General features: G+C 27.9%; 2 protein-coding genes across 7 annotated transcripts in view; both read right to left on the bottom strand.

Annotated features, from left to right (window-relative positions):
- LOC134828156 (uncharacterized) overlaps window positions 1-7,117 on the bottom strand; it is a 74,769-nt gene extending 67,652 nt beyond the window's left edge. For both annotated transcript variants that reach the window (XM_063841143.1, XM_063841144.1), the window contains exon 1: window positions 6,531-7,117. In XM_063841143.1, coding sequence (XP_063697213.1) covers window positions 6,531-6,822 — 292 coding nt within the window. In that variant the 5' untranslated portion in view covers window positions 6,823-7,117. The remainder of the gene's footprint in view (window positions 1-6,530) is intronic.
- A 2,341-nt stretch (window positions 7,118-9,458) lies between these two features.
- On the bottom strand, window positions 9,459-20,549 carry LOC134836845 (uncharacterized). Of its 5 annotated transcripts, none has more exons than XM_063852090.1 (10): window positions 19,869-20,549; window positions 17,480-17,580; window positions 17,356-17,379; window positions 17,128-17,283; window positions 15,370-16,967; window positions 13,014-14,232; window positions 12,395-12,538; window positions 12,026-12,305; window positions 10,758-10,912; window positions 9,459-10,703 (listed from the first exon to the last, which is right to left on the bottom strand). In XM_063852090.1, the coding sequence occupies exons 1-10, from the start codon at window positions 19,954-19,956 to the stop codon at window positions 9,732-9,734; spliced, it is 4,737 nt and encodes a 1,578-aa protein (XP_063708160.1). In that variant the 5' UTR covers window positions 19,957-20,549; the 3' UTR covers window positions 9,459-9,731. The 5 variants fall into 5 exon arrangements, with proteins under 5 accessions (XP_063708160.1, XP_063708161.1, XP_063708162.1 ...); XM_063852091.1 differs by having other exon boundaries at window positions 10,758-10,909; XM_063852092.1 differs by having other exon boundaries at window positions 10,758-10,906.
- Between the last annotated feature and the right edge of the window lie 583 nt (window positions 20,550-21,132).

Genomic DNA, 21,132 nt, shown 5'->3' with positions numbered 1-21,132 from the left:
GATCTGCTTTTGAAATTAAACGTCTGTTTCATTTATTTTATTAATAAAATATTTTTTCAGATCAGAAGTGCATTTAATCCAGTAATCAAATAAAATGTTACATGGAAGAAAAAATGTTCGTTTGTCATGAATGGGAGTGCCTTTGCCAATATAATTGAATTAATTTCTGTAAAAATTTTCATCTCTTGAAACATTTTTTTTTTTCATTATTTTTCTTGAAAGGTTGCCAAAGAGACACTCACGGAATCACTCGTTGAGATCGTAATAAAGCCATTATTGTTATTATTACTACGAAAACTGCAATAATTTGAATTAATTTTCATGATGATATGCCACTTCGGTGCTATAAATACCTTTTCTGCGTGACTTTGTACGAAAAATAATAAAAGAACGAAAAAATTGAGGTCACTGGGGACCTTTTTGTCTTCTTTTTTAGCGATGCTGGAGTGGAAAATAACAGAAATTTAAAGAAAAAAAATTTTTTCAGGGAAAATGTCGCAATTGAAGTTGCTTTATTTCGATAAATGCTCCCCCTTTTTTTCGTTGCAAACTTAAATTCTTTATTTTTTTGTGATTTTGTGGCGCGCCATGAAAAAATTTTCGAATAAAAGGGGAACAAAAGTCGTGATAATATTTTCAACAAACAAACAGAAATTACGTCGTTATCTTGTTAGAAACTTGCCTTGTTACTTATTATAATAATTTATGTCGCAACATTTTTTTTTATTTATTTTATCCTGAAGTTTTTCAAGTTTTCTGGATTTTCTTCCGTTTTTCGTGTTGCATGTTGATTTTCAGTCACGTGATTTCTTATCAAAAAATTAGTTTAACAACTTAGCGAAGCGAAAAATTTTTATTGTTCAAGAATAAAAAAAAATATTAATATTAAAAAAAAATTTTTAAAAAATATAAAAAAAAAAATATTTAAATTTTTTTTTTAATTAAAATAATAAATTAATAAATGTTAATTAATTTTAATTAAAAAATAAAAATATAAAATTATTAAACTTAACAAATTAATAAATTAAATTAAATTAAAATTAAAAAATTATTTTATAAAAAATTAAAAAAAAAAAAAATAAAATTATTAAAATTAAAAATTAATTATTAAAATTATAAACTCTTATTAAAATTTGATATTAAAAAAAATATTTAAAAAAAAAATTATTTTTTAAAAAATAATTAATAAAAAAAGTTAATTTAATATTATTATTTAATTTAAAAAATTATTTTTTATTAAAATAATTAAAATAAATTATTTTATTTAATTAAATTTTAATTATTTTTTTTAATTTTTTATAATATTAATTTAAATTTAATATTAAAAAAATATTTGAAAAAAAATAAAATAAAAAAAATAAATGAAAACCAAAAAAAAAAATTAAATCGAATATTGATCAAATATCGACATGAATGCAATTTGTCAAAAATTTTATCGAGGACACTATTTTGCATTCCTTGCCAAAAAAAATAATGAACAGATAATGTCACATTTTCATAAATGACAAAAAATATCCGAGGGTTATAATCTCACATTCAAAATTTATCAAAATTTCGCGTTTTAAAAAACTTCAAAGATGCATTTTTACGCTTCTAAGCAACGAAAACACAAAAACCAAAAAAGAGAGATTTGTTACTTTCCTCTTCTACTACAATTTAATGGCATTTTCTCTCCCTCAAGGGATTTCCGTTCAAACGAAGGGCAAGCGAGAGGAATAAATGATGTTTATCGGAAAATCATTACTGATTGCGTGTGTCAAACTTTTGCGACGTATTTTTTGTGCATTCAAGAGAAAAAAAAATGCAAAACTACTCAAACTCGCATTAAAGGGATATTGAACTTTTGGTAAAAACCCACAGAAAAGACAATGAAAGTACGGAAAAAGTGGGTTGAAGGCACCTGGAGTACATTAACTCAACCGAGACCGACAGACAAAAGGAACAATATGGCAAAAATCTGCCCTTTTTAGATAAATATTGATTTAATATAAGCTTACTTGCATTCACCGTGCAGTCCCCCATGCAGTAATTGCCATTATATTCACTTTCTTTTGTTCATTTCCATCCAGCGAGCTCGTTCCCGATCAAATTATGACATTTTATTTATTTATAACTTCATGAACGAACGTTCCATTAATTTATTGATCTTCATTCGTGATGCCTCCGTGTCTCTCCAGCGACAAAAACCGTTTCAAAAACTTGAAATATCGAATTACGCTTTGCAATTTTTTCATTATTTGACATATTTAGAAGGAAATATAATACAAGCCTATTGTTTACCGACTGAATGAGCATTACACATCAGTGACATATGTCGTGCCATGCCACGAAAAAAAAAGTTTGTTTGTTTATATTCAATTCATCGAGCACGTCTCTTTTTGCCATAATAAAGATTAAGATGACGATAATTCGTTTGTTTGATGTCGATTACGACGAAATCAACGGTTACTTTTGGCTGGAGTTGCAAAATTTTTTTTTTCGTCGGAATGAATGGAAGCTACAGTTTAAAGATGAAGTTTGTTTACATTCGAGTCTGTGATTACTTTAAATGTACGACGACTTGTGAGATTATTGGTTTTAGTTTGGTTTATTATTGCTTTGGAATAACGATAAAAGGCGCCAATCGGGCAAATATTAATGGAAAAGTAAACATTCGATGGAGTTTTTGTTGGAAAATGTGAGGAATTTAATGGATTTTTAGATGAAAATGGATTTTGGTAAGTTTTAAATGAAAATTATTAAAGCGTATTTTGAGATTTTTTTTAAATTTTGGCTTGAGTTAATTTTTTTTATAACCTAAAAAGAATTTTTTCTTAAGTCAAAATTTAAAAAAAAATATTTAATTTATTTTATTTTGATTTTTTTCAAAAATTAATTTTTAATTTTAAATTATTTGTTGAATAGAAAGTATTTTTTTATTTTATTTTATTTTATTTTTTATTAATTTATTTTTTATTATTATTTTATACTTAATAATTTAATTCAATTATTTTAAATTTAAATTATTTTTTAATTTTTTTTTAAATTATTTTATTAAAATTAATTATTTAAAATTAATTTATTAATTAATTAATTATTTAAAATTAAATTTAATTTAATTATTTAAAATTAATTTTTTTTATTAATTTTTCTTATTTAAATCCTTCAAAAAATAATTTTAAATTTCATTTTTACTGAGATTTAAAAAAAAATATTCTCAAAATATTTCTCAGAAGCAAAAAATTGATAAAATTGAAAGATACTTTAAACAATCTGCTTTTAAAATCTGACCTTTGTACTCCAATTAGCAAATTCATGTTCATACTTTTATGAAAGATAATGAGAAATGTACGTTTTACGATAAGAAATTAAATAATTCATTGCAAATTGATTGATCTAAATAGATTTTAATGAAAATTTTCGTTATAACAATTTGTAAAAAAAATAATAATTAATAATTAAAAAAATAATTTTCGAATTTTAACGAATTTTGAGGCTTGAAATTTTTTATATTTTTAATTAAAAATTAAATTTCATTTCGAAATTTTCTAAAAAAAAAATAAATTCTTGTTGTTTAAATTTTTTAATTGGACCCATAAACTTCGTTTTACCCGTGAATTTTTTTATAACGCAAAACTTAAATTTTTAACATTTTCATTATTTTTCAATTTTTTTTTTCTATTTCAAAACCTTTTCTTATCTAAACTTGACATATTTGAAAAAAAAACTCATAGATTTTTGAAATTAATTCTAAAATAATTAATTTTAAAAAAAAAATTAAAATTAATTAATTTAAAAAAAATTAATTAATTATTAATTTAATAATTTTAAATGAACAATTAATTTTTGAAAAAAATCGAAAATGGACTATAATTAAATAAATTAAATACTTTTTTTTTAATTTTGACTTAAGAAAAAAAATTGACTTGAGATTTCTTAATTTCTTATTTTGTTCAAAAATTAAAATTTTTCAAGTCTAAACTTTTTCAGACAGAAATTTTTCCTCAATTATGTTCAAACTTGCATAATGAATGTCCAAATCCCTGTAAAAATTCCTCATTAACATAATCCTTTCCAGAGACCGACAAATTATAATCTCTTTATCTGCATCTTTCCAATCACTGTTAATTTATTTTAAAACTCTTACAAGCAGATTAATCAACATTAAACTCACATTAACTCTCGTAACGATGTAAAAACCGAAAATATTGTAACTTTGTATTCAAATCTCGTTAGAAACTCCTTCGATAAACACACTAAATTGATTGCTCATTTAATAAGATAATAATTGAATCGACCATGATGTTTATCCAGTCGTCGTTGCGAGGTGCAGACATGTTCAAATATTTGTACGAGAAGAAACGCATATGTGTGGCTAATTGAGCATGTTCTTCTATTTGGAAACTCAAAACTTGTTTAACGAGGGTTTTCTTTGAACGAATTTGAACGAAGAACACAGAAATAGCAATTAATAATAATTTCCTGTCCCTTGTCGTAGATGCAAGATTAAAATTCCTGAACATTGTTGTAAATTACACACCGAAGACTCTCTTGAGCAGAACCGAAGACGATGGAAGATAACGACATTCCTCGAAGTTGAGCCACTCCGACATAAAATTACTACTGGTCAATGTTTCGGAAATTGAAACAAAAAAAGTTAATTAGAGGAATGACGACGATGTTGATGGACAACAATTTGTGACAATCAATAAATTTTTTGTTTCATTGAATCTTCATCATCATTAAAGTAGAGACAAAGTCAATTCGCAAGATAATGGGAGGTCTCAAAAAAAAATTTGCTCACACGTGTTCACAAAACTCATAAATTTTTAGGGATTATGCAAATTTACAAAAAAAAAATTGAAGTAAAAAAGATGAAGTATTTGAACGTGAAAAAAAGAATCTCAATTACAGAATTTTTTATTGAACATTACTGTCAGAAAGTCGAAACCAAAAGTATTTTCAAGTGCGCTCCAGTTTTTTTTCCGCTCTTATGTTTTAAAGTAAATGAACGAACAATATTTGGTTAAAAATATGATGGGACGTTGACCAGATGCTAACATCGTAAGTGTGTTTGAAAAAAAGTTTTTTAACATATTCGAGAAAAAATGTGTTCAAGAAGAAGAAAAACAGATATTTTTGAGATGTTGTACAGGAAGGCGGCGATTTAAAGGGAGTTTCGAACATTTTTGTTCTAAAAATTTTTTTAAATGATAAAATTTGTACTAAAAATTATTCTGAAAAGCAAAGTTTGTACTAAAAATTATTTGTATTAAAAATTATTCTGAAGATCAAAGTTTGTACTAAAAATTATTCTGAAGAGCAAAGTTAGTACTAAAAATTATTCTGAAGAACAAAGTTTGTACTAAAAATTATTCTGAAGAGCAAAGTTAGTACTAAAAATTATTCTGAAGAGCAAAGTTAGTACTAAAAATTATTCTGAAGAGCAAAGTTAGTACTAAAAATTATTATTCTGAAGAGCAAAGTTAGTACTAAAAAAATTATTCTGAAGAGCAAAGTTTGTACTAAAAATTATTCTGAAGAGCAAAGTTAGTACTAAAAATTATTCTGAAGAGCAAAGTTAGTACTAAAAATTATTCTGAAGAGCAAAGTTAGTACTAAAAAATTATTCTGAAGAGCAAAGTTAGTACTAAAAATTATTCTGAAGAGCAAAGTTTGTACTAAAAATTATTCTGAAGAGCAAAGTTAGTACTAAAAATTATTCTGAAGAGCAAAGTTTGTACTAAAAATTATTCTGAAGAGCAAAATTTGTACTAAAAATTATTCTGAAGAGCAAAGTTAGTACTAAAAATTATTCTGAGACACAAAATTTGTACTAAAAATTATTCTGAATTTGTACTAAAAATTACTCTAATGAACAAAATTAGAACCCTTCCTGTACTCCATGTCTAAATACTAATATCACATTTAAAAAATTGTTCTATGTTTAAAAAAAAATATGTTCTGGCTTCACTCTTTTTAAACAAATCTCCATATAAAAAAAATCTCACTTACTGAACAAACCATAAAAATATGTTAACTAAATTATAAAAATCCTACAATTTCTGTCAAGTTCCATCTATTCACAGCTCAATTGACGATTTTTATTCTGGTTAAACGTTCAAACAAAAACCGCAACACATACGATATTCTTTTATATTGTTATTACCCTTGTTGTATGTTTTTTTGTCGTCGTCGTCGTGCCTCAATAGAACTTTTGAGCAAAAAAAGCACAGACACAAACACAAAAAATAAACATCTAAGCACTTCCCATGTACAACTAAATTTTATAATGTCTAAAGTTGTGTGCCATAACTACTTGAAACAAAGCAAAGCGAGCAAAAAAAAAATTAAATAACGTTTGGTAGATTGGATTAACACTCTCCGAACGTTTTTTTTTATGCAAAGCACATACAAACTAATAACAGAGTATGTTGTTCCATTGTTTCTTCAAATAAATGAACGAAAACAATGTGTTTCGTTTAGACTAATCAAGAAAGGCATGAACTTCCTCATCCGCGAAATTGCTTATTTTCTGTTGGGATACTTACTGCAATTTAGTCCGTCGTTAATTAAATCCGTTATGAGTTTCGTGAATTCACTTTCGATGGAGTAACAGAACTCTTGGAATTTGTCGTAACCATTTTTCGAGATAATATCGATTAATTTGTTGACTTTGTCGTCGGTTGTGGGCCCGTTGTTGATAAACTCCTCTTGGTCTAACGTTAGGACATTCTTTTTCACTAAAAGTCCCAAAAGATGGACTTGGATATCTTTGCCGATTTGTGTGCGATGTCGCGACAACAAATTATATATTTCCTCAATTTCTAATTCGGTCGGCATTTTTTTTTATTTATTTATTTTTTTTTTCACTTAAATTAACACTCATTTTTTATTTTATTTTTTTTTATTTTTATTCAGTGCCCATTATTTATCATTTTTTGCTTTCTTATTTTTTTTTTGCTTGATCTTCACTCTTTTTTACCGTTTTCTTTTTTTTATTATGATTACCTTTCAATTGAATTATTATTTTATTTTATTTTTATTTTTTGGTATACAGCAGTCATATGTTGATGTGCATCCTATAGAAGACTTTTAAACTAAGAAATAAATAAATACACACACGAGGAGCAACCGTACTCTGCCACAGTTGTAACGAAACTGAGCAAACATATGCAACGAACACACAAAAAAAACCGGTATATGATTCCAAGAGTACAACAACAATAATAAAAGCATGTCTGTATAAATAAATAAAATAGACGAGGGAACGAGTGTACGGGCTGCATGCAAACGAAGTGTGGTAGAGAGAAACGAAAAATGACGTCAGATGTTCGTGATAGATGAAGGGAAGTTTGTATGGATTCTCGATGCAGGTCGTTAATTTTTCGTTGTTTGGTTGACTTCAGCAGTTCAGCAAATATTTGAATGGTGAGTTGATGATGAAGTTGAGAAAAGTCGTTGTAAATTTTTGATGATTTTTTTTTAGCAAATTTGGGCTTGAAAATTAAAAAAAAAATTTATTTTTAATAATTTTTGTAAAATAATAATTTTTAAAATAATGAATAAAAATAAAATAAAATAAGAATGAATTTTTTTCACTTTTTTGTTTGTTTATTTTTTCGTTTTAAATTTAAAACGATCCATTATAATTAATTTATTATTATTTATTTTTTTAATTAATTATTTGCATTTATTTTTTTTTTTCAATAAGGTTTATAATTTTTTTTAGTAAATTGTAGCCATATTTTTAATTTTAAATTTAAAACGATAGATACTTTCTTTTTTTAAATTTATTATTTTTTTATCTCTTATTTTTTTAACTAAGTTTTAAAATTAATAAAATAAAAAAAAATAAAATAATTTAAATATTCCAAGTAAACATTTTTTAAATAAATATTAGCCATTTTTGTAAGTTTTTATTTTTGAACTATGAATTTAATATTTTTTCACCTTATTATTTTTAATTCTTTATTTTTTTAATTAGTAATAATTTGAATTATTAAAAAAATTTTCGTCGAAAAATTTTATTTTATTATTATTTGAAATTTTTTTTTATTTGAAAATGATGATTTTTTTTTATTTTATTACTTTTAAATTCTTATTTTTTTAAATCAGTAAAATTTTTTAATTAATTTTTCTATCATTTAGAGAAATTTTTTTAAAAATTATTTTCGTATAAAAAAAATTTGAATATTAACATATTCAAATATTAATTTTTTTACCAACGTTAATTTACGAAAATATAATTTTTATCTTAATTTTATTTCGATACACAAATTTAAAATGAAATCAAATTTTGAAAAATGAAAAAATTTAAAATATGAGATAAAAATTAGATTTTTTAATAAAAAGTATTTTTTTTTAATTCTCCAATTGTAAATTTTTCCTCCAAATATTTCAAATTCATATTTATTAATGTTAAGCTAAAAAATTTTGATAAAATAAATTTTTCAGATAAATAAATTTTAATAAAATATAAATTTAAATAATTAAAAAAATCATATAAAAATTAACTTACCTTTTTTTCTCCAAAATATTTTTTTTTTTATAATAACTTACTCCTTACTTCCCTATTTTTCACAAGTCCAAACTCAAAAAAAGTTTCATTTTAAAATTTATTCATATACTTTAATTAATGTTTAAGATTCATTTTGTTAGTTGTCAATTTCTTACCTAAAAATTAACTCTCTTGTATTTTTTTTATTAATAATAATATTTACTTTGTCACTAATAATATCGATCGATTAATTCATATATTTATATAGAAGATTAATAATAATATAGGTAGTAGATGATGAATATATATTGGAAGGTGAATATTTTTTATAATTATAATTAATATCATTAGAAGAGGAGTCTCTCTTACTCTTTTTCTCTCATTTTTTTTATCTTTGGTAGAAAACACCCTTTTTTCATTTTTTTTTTTTTTGTTTTTCATAAATCACTAAAACTAGGACGTTATTGATTAATTTTTTAACTACTTTGAATAATTAATATATTTGATTGAACTAATTAAAATCACATGAACACGACACCTGTTGTTTTGTCTTAACTTACATATTTAATATTTTTATTGAAAAAAAACACAAAAAAAAACAATCACAAGTGAATCTAACTAATGGCAAGTGATGGAGGAGTGAAAACGATTTTTTTTCATAACATCTTTGGATGAATAATAATAATAATTAATGATAATTAAAAACACTTATGAACTACTCGCTACTATCGCTCAGACTCTGAGACTCAGATCATCAGTCGTTTGTGCTTGAATTGCAATCGTTCCGTTTAATATTCGAGACAATCTCTAAATTTTAATTTTAATTTTAAGAAATAGATTTTTTTAGAGCCTTTTACTTAAAATTAATTTTTTAGATATTTTTTTAAGATATTTAATTATTTTAGAAAATTACTATTTTTTTCACTATTTTTTTTAGGTACAATTTTCTACGTAGATTAAATTATTATTTTTTTTTTGTAAAATTTTTTTTTGTAAGAAAGGAGCTCATCAGGACTTTTTTTTGCTGTGTAAAAATTGGACGTATTTTTGTTGTTGTTATGATGCGATAAAAGAATCAAAAAATAATCGGTGGTTGTAAAAATACTTGAAGATGCGAGAAAATGAACACAGAGTTAATAAAATACGGACACATGGAGATTTGTCTCTTTCACAAAAATATCACAAAAAATGAAATGATTCTTTTCCTTCTTATCGCCTAATTTACAAAAAAAAAAGAAAATTAAAAAAATTCTTACTTGCTAATTCTTGTCAAATTTTCAATGCCGGAATCTTCGTCGGTGCTGTCACTCAAACGTGCACTCAGACGTCCCAATTTCCCGTCAAATTGTCTTTTTGTCGCTGTTTGCGTGTTCAACGTGTCTTTTTTATCGACACGACGAATGGTGCTTATGACTTCCTGCCCCTTCGACGAACGATTTTCCGACGCACTCATACTCGAGTTGCTCGAACTCAGCGAATCCATGGATCCCGTACATGACGGAGTTGGCAAAATTGCATCGCTGCTCGCTTCTTTCTCGTCATCTGTGCCAAAATCCGTGCCATTTGTGATTTTCACGTAATTCATTTCGACAGCAGCGACTTCTTCTTCGGGTTCTTCGTCATTTTCGTTCTCCAAAGCTGACAATTGTTCGGGACTCGGTGTGATGTTGATTGTACACAACGGAAGTTTCAGGAAATCTTTCGCATGTCGCATCGCTCCGAGTGACAACGACGCATCTGTGTTGCTAAATTCAACGGATTCGCCGACTCCGCTATCGGGACGATCGCTGCTGTTATCCAACGAAGCGCCATCTTCCGTCAAATGTTTCGGCCAATCGATGAAACTGCTGCCTTGGAACATTTTGCTGTCATCCGATGCGACGTCAGTTTCCTCGATTTGCGACCACGAAAAGTCGTTTTGATCGCCGGGCCAGGTGTTGCATTGCGCATGATTGAATTGATTGCAGTGGAATGGACGAGTTGAACAAGAAACGGAAAAGCCGGCGTTTGAGGAGACAGAAGCAGCTGCTGCTTCATCGAGATCTGTGTCGAGTTGTTGCGGCGTCGGGGGTTCGCGACGTTGCGCTTCCATGAATGTCTCGAAACTGTGTTTCCACAGCTGAGGTTCGCTGTAAGCTGGGGAGAGTTCAATGACTTCCTTCGGGTATTCGTAGACCGAATGGTATCTTTGTACTTTGAAGGCGACATTGCGACGCTTTTTGGGCTGAAAATAATAGAAAATTAGGGAAAAACTCTTTGAAATTTTTAATGGAAATACCTCTTCATCCAAGATTTTGTCGGGAGATTTGAGGGCAGAACGTGCGGGAAGAGCCATAGAATCCCAACTTGAAGGAACGAATTCTCCTTCGTCTTCAGAATCGGAATTTGTAGCACTCGATTCTTGTTCTAATTGTCCTTCTTGTTGTTCTTCTTCTGCAAAAAAAATAATAAATTTAATTATTTTACATGAAAGCCTAAAATATTTTTTTATTTTTTTTTTTTCAAAAATTAATGAAATAATTAAAATCATTAATAAATTAATTTTAAAAAAATTTTTAGTTTCATTTTATTTAATTAATTTTATTTTTAAATTTTTTTTATTTAAACTTTTTTCAAATTTTATTATTTTTCGACGAATTTTTAGAAATTATTTTTTTACTTTATAACATTTAATAATTTAAGTAATTTATTAATTAAAAAAAAAAATTTCATAAACTAAAAAAAATTTAAACAATTCTTCAATTTAAAAATAAAATTAATATTAAATAAATTAAATTAAAATAAAATAAATTAATTTAAATTAAAATATATAAAATAAATTAAAATATATGCAATTGGTTGCTTAATTTTGACATCCGAGAAGAAAATTATAACTTTTGGAAAAATTAGTATAAATTTGCAAATTAATTTTTACATTTTTAATTTAATTAATAATTATTTTAATAAATTAATTTTTACAATTTCAACTAAAAAAATTTTTAAATTTAAATGTTTTATAATTTTTTGAAAATATTATTTATTCTTTAAATATTTATTTTTTATAAAATTAAATTAAATTTTTCGATTTTTTTTAATTTTTTTTAATATTTTATTCATTTTTTTTTAATTATTGAAATAATTTACAATTTTAACAATTTTTTTAACTCTGAGTTTATTTTTATCCTTTTTAAATATATGATTAATTTTTAAATTTTTTTTTTATTTTTTTTTTTAAAAATTTATTTAATTTTCCGTAATTTTCTGAATTTTTTTTATTTTAAAATAATTTTTAATTTTTTAAAGATTTTACAATTAATTTTAAAATTTTAAATAATTTTTTCAATAATGTATTAATTTTTTCTGAATTTTTATCTTGTGCTTAAAATCAAACTAATTCAAATTTAAATAAATTTTTAAAAAATGACATTTCTTATAATTTTTTTTATTTATGACTTTTTTGACTATGTAATAAAAAAAAAACATTTGAATGTTCGAAAAAATTAAGTTAAAAAATATTTTTTTTTTATGAAATTTATCAAAATTCATTTTTAAAAATCAATTTCTTACCATTTTCTTCTCCAATCACGGGAATTTGATCTTTATGCGGCGACCACAAAACTTCTTCCTTCACTTCCGGCAGTTTTTCCTCAATTTCCGGTTCCTCGGCAATCTGAATTTCCGTCATGCCGGGCGTTTCTTTGTTCGTTTCCTTATTCCGCACATACATATACATAAACTCCTCACTGCTATTGCTACTTTCCTCTTCCTCGCTTTCCCAATCGTTCGTCGTGAACGACGTCGACATCAGCTCTTGACATGGCGCAGCGACACGAATGTCGGTAGCAACCTATTTTTCAACGAAAAAACGTTTAATACCGAAAAGTGACGAAAGCAAAGCAAAAATAAGTGCAAAAAGTGATGATTAGCGATAATTACCCAGGGATCCTCTTCACCGGATAAACTCAAGCCAATTAAGGGCCCTTCACCGATACTCTCAAAATCAATTTCGTGTATGACGTAATTGTTTTCACGATGTTTGTTAAGTAGCAAATTGATGCTATCAAGGGCAGATGATGTCGACTGGAAATATGGAGTGTCACAAAGGGGAGCGTCAATATTTATACAGAATTTTTTTTTTGTTTGTTAGCATTTTTTGGGGAGTGCCAAGCAAAGGATTGTGAATTGCGTGAAAAGCGGGAGTCGTTTGTGTGTGGGATGGTGAAATTTTTGTGTTTTTTGTGTGTGAAGCCCTCGAATTCATGCTCTAATAGCACAAAAAAATATATTTTTTAATAAGAAATCATAAATTAATTTTTTTTTTAATTAAAAATTAACGACACTTATAAAGAAAAACAAAAAATAAAGCAAATTATTTACAAAAAATGAAGCTAAATTAAAAAATACATTCTAAATTATTTTTTTTTAAGTAAACAAAAAAATTTGTGATCACAAAAAAAATTTAAAGAAAGTGTAAATTTGTGTATTGTACAAGTTTTTGTTGTCTTTGTGGATTTTTTTGAAAAGTGCGAGTAAAAAATGTAAATTAATTGCTCACTTTTTCCTTATTATTAACAGTTTCCATCTTCACAGGACTTCCGTTGCTGTAAATTTTCTCATGGATTCCATTCCAATCGCCATTCACGCCGTTTCCGTTGTTCAAGTCAGCAACCAAGGCCTTTGTTTTGACCACAACTGACGATGAAGAGTCCTTTCCTGCCTTGTTTTCGCCATTTATTGATGAAAATCGGATCTCACTATTCAAGAAATTCACATTTTCATTTTGGTACGGCATCGTTTGCTGCTGGAAGTTGCTCGGCGAAAGATTATTCGAGTCGCAAGTCGTTGAAAAGCTGCTATCGATGACCAGAGCTTGCGTATCTGATGATGAAACAGTTGGCGGTTCATCATTTCTGTCGTGACTTTGTTCGTTTTCTTCGTCATTTTTGGGAGTTGCGTCGGATTTCTCGGATTCTTCTTCTTCCTCAGAGTCATCTTCGGGTAGAATTACTGTTTCGGCAACATTTTCGCACGGTCGATACATTTCCTCGGGGAGATCTTCCTCGATTGACGTCAAGTTTTCATCGTCTTCAGTTTTGAGGAATTTATCGTGTGCGGATGACGTTGAGACGAGATCCGGTTCGGAAATTTCCGAAATTCGTTCGTCTTCGGCGGCATCGGTTTTGGGGAGTTTCAAGCTGTTGTGTTTCACTGTCACGTAGGTTTTTTCGTCGACGGTGTATGTCAAGTCGGGTTCTTGGTCCGGCGAAAGCACGTCATTGACATCAATGCGATCCAGCTGCAATGGGAGCTCGAAAGGACGTTGCGGGCCTGTCGGAGTTTTGTCCAAATCGATCGTTTGGTTGAACGGGACATCCAAATTTTGCAGCGGAAGAGGCTCCAACGGGTATTTGATGGCGAACGGAGCGTCAGATCGCACTTCGTTTTGCGATTGTGTGCGTGGCGAGAAGATATTTTCGTCGTTTAGGGGATCCTCGAAGTTGTAGAGTGTGTCGTTGGATGCCATTAAAGTCTTTGTTACTCCCATAATTGCTTCGGATGTTTCGACGAGACCTGTGCTCGTGCTATCGAGTCGTTGAGTCTCGTTGTTGCCGGCACAAACGAACGTTTTGCAGGTTAAATCGTCTTCGCTTTCCTCCATGATGGGCGATAAGCTGCGTTTGTTGTAATTCACGACAATTTCGGTTTTGTTGATCACTGGAACGTTTGTTGCTTCGTCGACATCGCCGTATTTGGTGTCAAAAGTTTCATTTGATCTGCGGAAAAGTATTTCAATTAATTTAATGCAAGTGAAAATATTGGCAAATTTAATTTTTGGAAAATATTTCACATTGATTTGGAGCTCAAATTGTTAAAATTTAATAAAAAAAATCAAAAATTTTATAGAAAATATAAAATTTTTTTTTAAGATTTTAAAAATTTTCAGTAAATGTTTTAAAATAAATTAATAAAAAAAACTATGAATAAATTCATTCAAAATAAAATTAAAAAAAATAATAAAAATTGAAAAAAACATTTTTGATTTATTTTTTAATTTAATCATTCATTAAAATAATATATATATATTTTTTTTTTAATTAAAAAAATTATTTTTTTTTGTTTCAAATTAAAAAAATTTAATGTTCAAAAATTCAATTTGTTTTTTCAAAAAATTTAAAAAAAAACTTCCAATTTTGAAAATTTAAAAATTTTTGATATTAGGTATTTGATAAATTTTAAAACTTAGAAATTTTTGATAGTTAAAATTGGAAGTTTTGTTCAAAAAATTAAAAATTAGTTTTTTTAATTTTTTATTTTTTAAGAATTTTGAAAATATAAAAACTAACTTTTGAATATCAAAAATTTAAAAAATTTTCTAAAAAAAAAAATTTTTTTTCTATGTGACACTTAATAGCATTGAAAATCTTAAAAATATTTAAATTTAAAAAATAAAAAAGTTGTATGAAGCTGCTATAAATTTATTCAATAAATTTTTATAAAAATTTTTTATAAATATTGAAATATTGTAATTAAAAAAAAAATTAAAAAAATTGAAATAAAATTTTAGAGAAGGAAATCTTTTAAAATTTACAAATTTAGGAAATATTAAATTTTAATTAAAATATTTCAATATTTATAAAATTTATTATTAAAAATTTAATGAATAAATTTATAGCAGCTTCATATACCTATTTCTTTTTAATTTTTTTAAATTTAAATATTTTTAAGAATTTCAAGTATATCAAGTGTCAAATAGAAAAACATATTTTTTTAGATTTTTTTTTAAATTTTTAATTTTAGATATTCAAAAGTTATTTTTTATGTAATTTTTTGTGAAATGTAAATTAAAAAATTTAATTTTTTGTGAAACATTTTTCAAAATTGCCCTTTTCTCAATGAAAAACAAAACTTACCTCGATCCGCTCAAATCATCATCATCATCCGAATGTTGTCCTTCCGTCGTTGGACCTCCAAAAGCAGCTCCTGCATTTCCCAAAGTCGCCGCCAAATGCATTCGCAACGCTTCAATACTCTTATCCCTGAAATCCGCATTAAAATCTTCCTCATCATCGTCAATCTCGTCGCCAGGCACATCAAACGTCGCATCGCCGAGCTGCTGATTCGCTTCCGCACCCCCGAGATCATTAAACTTTGGTACAATTTGTGGATGTAAGAACCAGCCTCCGCCCACATTGTCGGCATCCGTGTCAATCAGCTCGTTCTTCTCGAATGTCTTGTCAAACGTTCGGTCAAAAACAACGTTAGCAGGCACTAAATCGAGATCAGCATCCGCTGGTCGATTCTTCATAAGATTTTTCGCGACAATTTTGTTCCACGTCTCCGTGGGGAAATTCAGCTCGTTCGGCGTATTCACAGGCGTAATAGTTGGCAACATTTCATCGGAATTGGCATCCAGATCTTTCGTAACGTCAACCGTAATGACGGGCGGGCTATTTTGCTTGTTTGGCACTTCAAAGGTCGCATCTTGGGGCATCGATACGTCGAACGTACACTCGTTATTGGCTACTGCGGGAGAACTTTCATCGCCGAAATTCAATTTTTGCACCACTGAGGTGTGTTCTTGTCGCGAAAATGTCTTTTGTCCGAAGGCCGGCGTACTTGTGCAATCCAAAAGTTGACTCGAGAACGACTCGAAAGGATCTTCGTCTTGTTCAATGGTCAATTGTGATGAAAGTTGAGGCTTTAGCGACACGGGAAGGGGCTTTTGGAACACAAATTCATCGTTTTCTTCGACTTTCAGGTCTTCCTTTGGCAATTCTAGACTTTTGTGAGTAGTTAATACTTCGTATAATTGTTGGGCTTTACCCAAAACGTCATCGACGAGTGTTTGAGCTTCTTCCCGAACAACAGTATCAACATCATTTGACGCCAGCTGCTTCGAAATTCCCATACAATCGTTCTTAATCTCTTGTACAATGACGTCTAACAGTTCATCCGGGCTATATTCGTGACAATTTTCATCTTCAGGTGAAACATCTTCTCCTTCGATGGCGATATCAAGTGCTCTTAATGCTTCCTCGACACTATTTATCTCAGGACTGCCCGAGGAAAGGCTCGAAACTGAAGTCGTATCTTCCGAAAGTTGTTGCACAACGAAGGAATTTCTCTCACAAGCAATTTCAAACTTTTGTTCGACAACTTCTCGCGACAAATTATTGAAATTACAATCGTCAAAGGGATCGGGCGGCATCAAAATCGACACAGAAGTCAAGGAACACTCTTCCAACGATGTCGAAGTTGGTTGTGTTAACGACGTCGTTTGTTGTTCGGGCGGCGAAACACATGCCGGGGCACGCGACATCGCCCGAATCTCATTTTCGACAATTAATTCGGTGCCATGTTCGTGCGCACGATGCTGGACTGCCATCAATGCGGGAATATAATCCGTCGCATTGTTATTCTCGATATTTTCCATGTCACTTTGCGAGATAATCCCATTATTGTTATCGGTGTCGCCGTTGTTGCTGTCTAGCAAGTTGTCGCTAGAGCGCTAAAATAATTAGAATAACAGAAGAAAAAAATTAGCTTTTGGCACATTTGAGTTATTTCGCATGCACAGACGACGATAAAATGAGAGAAATGTGGGTTATGTGATTGGCATACTTTCGTCGATGTGCACACGCGAGAGACGCTAAAAATAAATTACGTACATTCGTTGGCGTCTGGGCAACAATGACGGCGGGCTGAACTCTACTGATTTCGGGCGAGGATGTTGTGAGGGCACGAAATATCGGATATGCAGTTGTTGTACTATTGGAAGGTACGGCATTCGGGTCCGTAGCAAGGTTTCCCTCATTCTCAAATTTCTACAATGAAACAAGCATCAAGCATTAAAATACAAAAATTTTTATTTTTTTTTTTGTTAGTAGGGAAAATACCTCTAAATCCTTCAATTTGTTAAGCTTTTTTAGTGAAAATGCGAAAAAATGGAATAATTAGCTTATGATGCAAATGGAAATAGGTCAATGTCAAATAGTTACGCGACATTTTTTTTAGACTCACCTCAAATTTGCGTTTCCGTCGTTTACAGAATAAACATGCTCCTAATAAGGCGCCAACACTGATGCATGATATGAGTCCTAATATAACTACGCTACGTTCAGCTGGAATGTAAAGTTTTGTAAAAAAAGTTATTTAAAATTGATTCCCTCGAGTTTACATGATCTAAATTGGATTTTGTTCAGTGTTACTACGTTTTAATAATAAAATAATCGTTTTTAAATGCATTTTTTTTAAATTTGCTCTTTTTTGGTTTAGAATTTGTCTGTCTGTGAATGTTTTTTAATTATTTATCATTTTGATTAAAAATTTTGTGATTAGATTGAAAAACTAAAAATTTAGGCCAAAAGCTGAAAAATTTTTGAGAGCTAAAATTTTTAATTTTTTGAGAAATTATTTTTAGATTTTTTGAGAATTTTTTTTGAATTTCTAAAATTTGTTAAAATTTTAGATTTTCTGAGAAAATTTATTAAAATATTAGATTTTTTGAGAAATTTTTTTTTAGAATTTTGAGAATTTTTTTAAAATTTTAGATTTTTAAGAAAATTTTTTACAGTTTTAGATTTTTTTAGAAAATTTTTAAAAGTTTTAGATTTTTTGACTTCTGACGTAAAAAGTTGAGTAAAATTCAGAATTAAAAAAAAATATAAAGAATTTAGTTCAGACTTCAGGATTAAAATTTGTAGAGCTAACAAGAGCTAAAATTTTTTAGAAAGCTAAAATTTTAGTTTTTGAAGAAAAATGGAGTTGAGAGCTCAAAGCTGAGTAAAAATTATAATTTTGAATTAAAAAAATCAAAAACTGACAATTGTAACAAAGAACTAACAAATTTTCGACCAAAAATTTAAAACTGAAAACTGATAAATTTGTGAAAAAAAAACAAATGAACTGAAAATTTAATAGAACTCAAATTTGAAGATTTAAAAGGCACTTAATTGACTCAAAAAATGTATAATTAATGAAAAAAAAATCGAGAGCTGAGAAAACAAAAACATGAAAATCTAAAAAAAATTAAATCAAAAACTAAAGACGAAATTAGTTTGAAAAACTGAACAAAAACTAATTTTTGAAAATGAAAACTAACAAAAAATGAGAGCTAAAAATATATCAAAAGCTAAATTTTGGAAAAGAAAAACTAAAAATTGGCAGAAAAATCTAAACTAAAAAAATTTTAATAAAATCTGAACAAAAACGAGAGCTGAAAAATTAAAAAAAATCTAAACGAAAACTAAAAACTAAAATTTGAGTCAAATCTGAAAGCTGAGAAACAAAAACTAACAAATTATTTAAAAGCTGAATGTAAAAAAAATCATTAAAAAACTAAAATTTGAAACGAATCAAAATCCATTTAAAAGCTTAAATCTCATTAAAAAACAAAAAAAAAAGTGAAACTAATGTACAAAACCAATCAAAAACTAAAAAAAAGTATCGAAGAAACAATGTTTAAATACTCGTAAAAATCGCTTGCTCGTTCACTACAAAATGCACTCATGCCGAACGCCTTTTCATTCATAAATGCCCTTCATTCGTTTTATATAGTATTTATGAATGACCGCTCCGCCTTCAATTATTTAATTAGATAAGTACCGTTTAAGCTGAGTTCAGCGCAACTCGATCGAAAAATAAAATAAAAGATGAAACTTGATAAGAAGGCATCATTTGCAGAAAAACACAAAAAAAAAAACAAATAAAACCATTAGAGAGAAATGTTTTGATTATTGCTCTTCGCTCGTCTCGTCACACAGCAACTACTCGCTTAATAATAATCAAAACAATCAAGTCGTCATCTAAACAATGCTTTTTTTGCGAGTTTTGTGTTACATCAAGTCTTATGTATTCGTTGCTATCATCATCAGATTGCATGATACAACCACATTTGAATATGAAATTTATCAATGTTGCGACGATTCGTCGACGAAACGACAGTGGTCAGCCGCAATTTTTGCTATTTAGCTATTTGTTCATGCTTTAATTTGTGAAAATTCTCACGAGAATCGTCGAAAGAGTTGCGAGAATCGATAAAATGTCAGTAAGATCATAAAGCGAAGCATTAAAATCCAAAACTGGGAAAGTCGTGGGCTACACATTCATAGGAGAGGTTGCCTACGTTACAAATAAAAACATTTTTTATTTAATTTTTTCGTGTTTTTTTTTAGCGAGTAGCGTATAAAATGTAATGTGAAGGCATTTAAAGGCAAACAACACCTCTCTTCAATCATACGAGAATGCACAAACTGTACGTACCGCACGTACAACGACAAAAAGGAGGAAAATTATTGATTCAATGACTCACTCACACTTCCATTCATCACACATACGTCGCTTTTCGACAAAAAAATCATTGAAAAAATTGCATCGCGCGAGAATTACAGCACAAAAAGTCGTTTCTTACCTATGATGAATGACTTGACGGGCAGCGAAAATGCCAAGCCAACGTAGCAGCTGCTCAAAATGAGGCTTATTCCGAACAGATGCGTCATTTTTTCGGTTTGTTTCTTTGAACTTTCTACTTTTGGACACAAATTATGGGCATTTTTAATCTACTGCTGGCACCAATTGCCCCTATTCGTCGAAAACACCACGCGATTTGGGCCGCAGTTAATTGATTTTGCTTTTTTAGATATTATTACACAGGAAACGACTCTGCATTGAACAATCTCTCTCGCTGCTGCTGTTGTATGTGTAACACAATTTTTTGCTGTGTAAAGGAATTTTTTTTTGTGCAATTCGTTCAATTCAAGGTTTCTCTTGGCCCGAGCTTTCACTGTGATTTGGGGTTTGAGAGATTTTTTTTCCGAAATTTTTTTGCTTTTTTTGAAGGGATTTTTATGTTGAAATTCCCTTAAACATTGATTCGAGTGAAAATTGATAATTTTTTTCTGATGAACGAACTGCTGTGGATTTGTTTTTCGCGTTAAAACGACGGTTTCCGGGTTAAAGTTGCACGGAGTTAGGACTAAAAGCTGCGTTTTGCTACGAAAAACGATCTTAACATATTATTTTCTATATTTCTTGCGAGTATCACGTATTAAACTAACTTTAAAACGGGGAGAGATGTGTGAAGTCCTTTCGATTTTCTCGTCGTTTGACGTCTCGCATGTAGCGTTGCCAGATGTTTAGTGGTTTTTTGAGTTGTCGCATGAAAAAAAATAATTTGAAGCAAAAGTTTATTATTTTAATCTATGTTTTATGAATTTTTGTTTTTTTAACTAAATATTTAAATAATACTTAATTAAAAAAAAAATAAATTTAAATAAAAAAATAATTATTTAAATAATTAAATTAATTATTAATTAATTAATATATTTCCTTAATTTTTAATATTTAATTAAATATTTTAATTTAATGTTTATTTAATTTACTTTATTATATTTTAATTTAAATTTTTATTTAAATAAGATTTTTTTTATTAAAATTATTTTTTTTTATTTTTGTATTAATTTAATGAAATTTATTTTTTTATTATTTCAATTTTATTTTTTGTATTATATCCAATTTATTTAAATTTGAATACTTTTTATTTTATTTTAATTTTTATTTTTATTCAATAAATAATTTTCAGACAATTAAAAATATAAAAAAATTATGTTCAAAAAAAGAATTAATTTTAAAATGAAAAAAAAAATCGATTGAAATTTAATTTTTAAATAAATTAA

The sequence above is a fragment of the Culicoides brevitarsis genome, chromosome 1 (genome assembly GCF_036172545.1).
Source record: "Culicoides brevitarsis isolate CSIRO-B50_1 chromosome 1, AGI_CSIRO_Cbre_v1, whole genome shotgun sequence".
NCBI classification, from domain to species: Eukaryota; Metazoa; Arthropoda; class Insecta; order Diptera; family Ceratopogonidae; genus Culicoides; species Culicoides brevitarsis.
The sequence above is the reverse complement of the archived record's forward strand: the minus strand, read 5'-3'. Positions and strand labels throughout refer to the sequence as shown.

Excerpts from the sequence above, each read along its gene's own strand:
- LOC134836845 (XM_063852090.1), bottom strand. The coding sequence starts at position 19,956 with ATGACGCATCTGTTCGGAATAAGCCTCATTTTGAGCAGCTGCTACGTT. Across the intron at positions 17,581-19,868 it reads CGTCAAGTCATTCATCATAG|CTGAACGTAGCGTAGTTATA; the intron begins GTAAGAAACGAC and ends TTTACATTCCAG. Across the intron at positions 10,913-12,025 it reads CGTGATTGGAGAAGAAAATG|AAGAAGAACAACAAGAAGGA; the intron begins GTAAGAAATTGA and ends TTTTTTTTGCAG.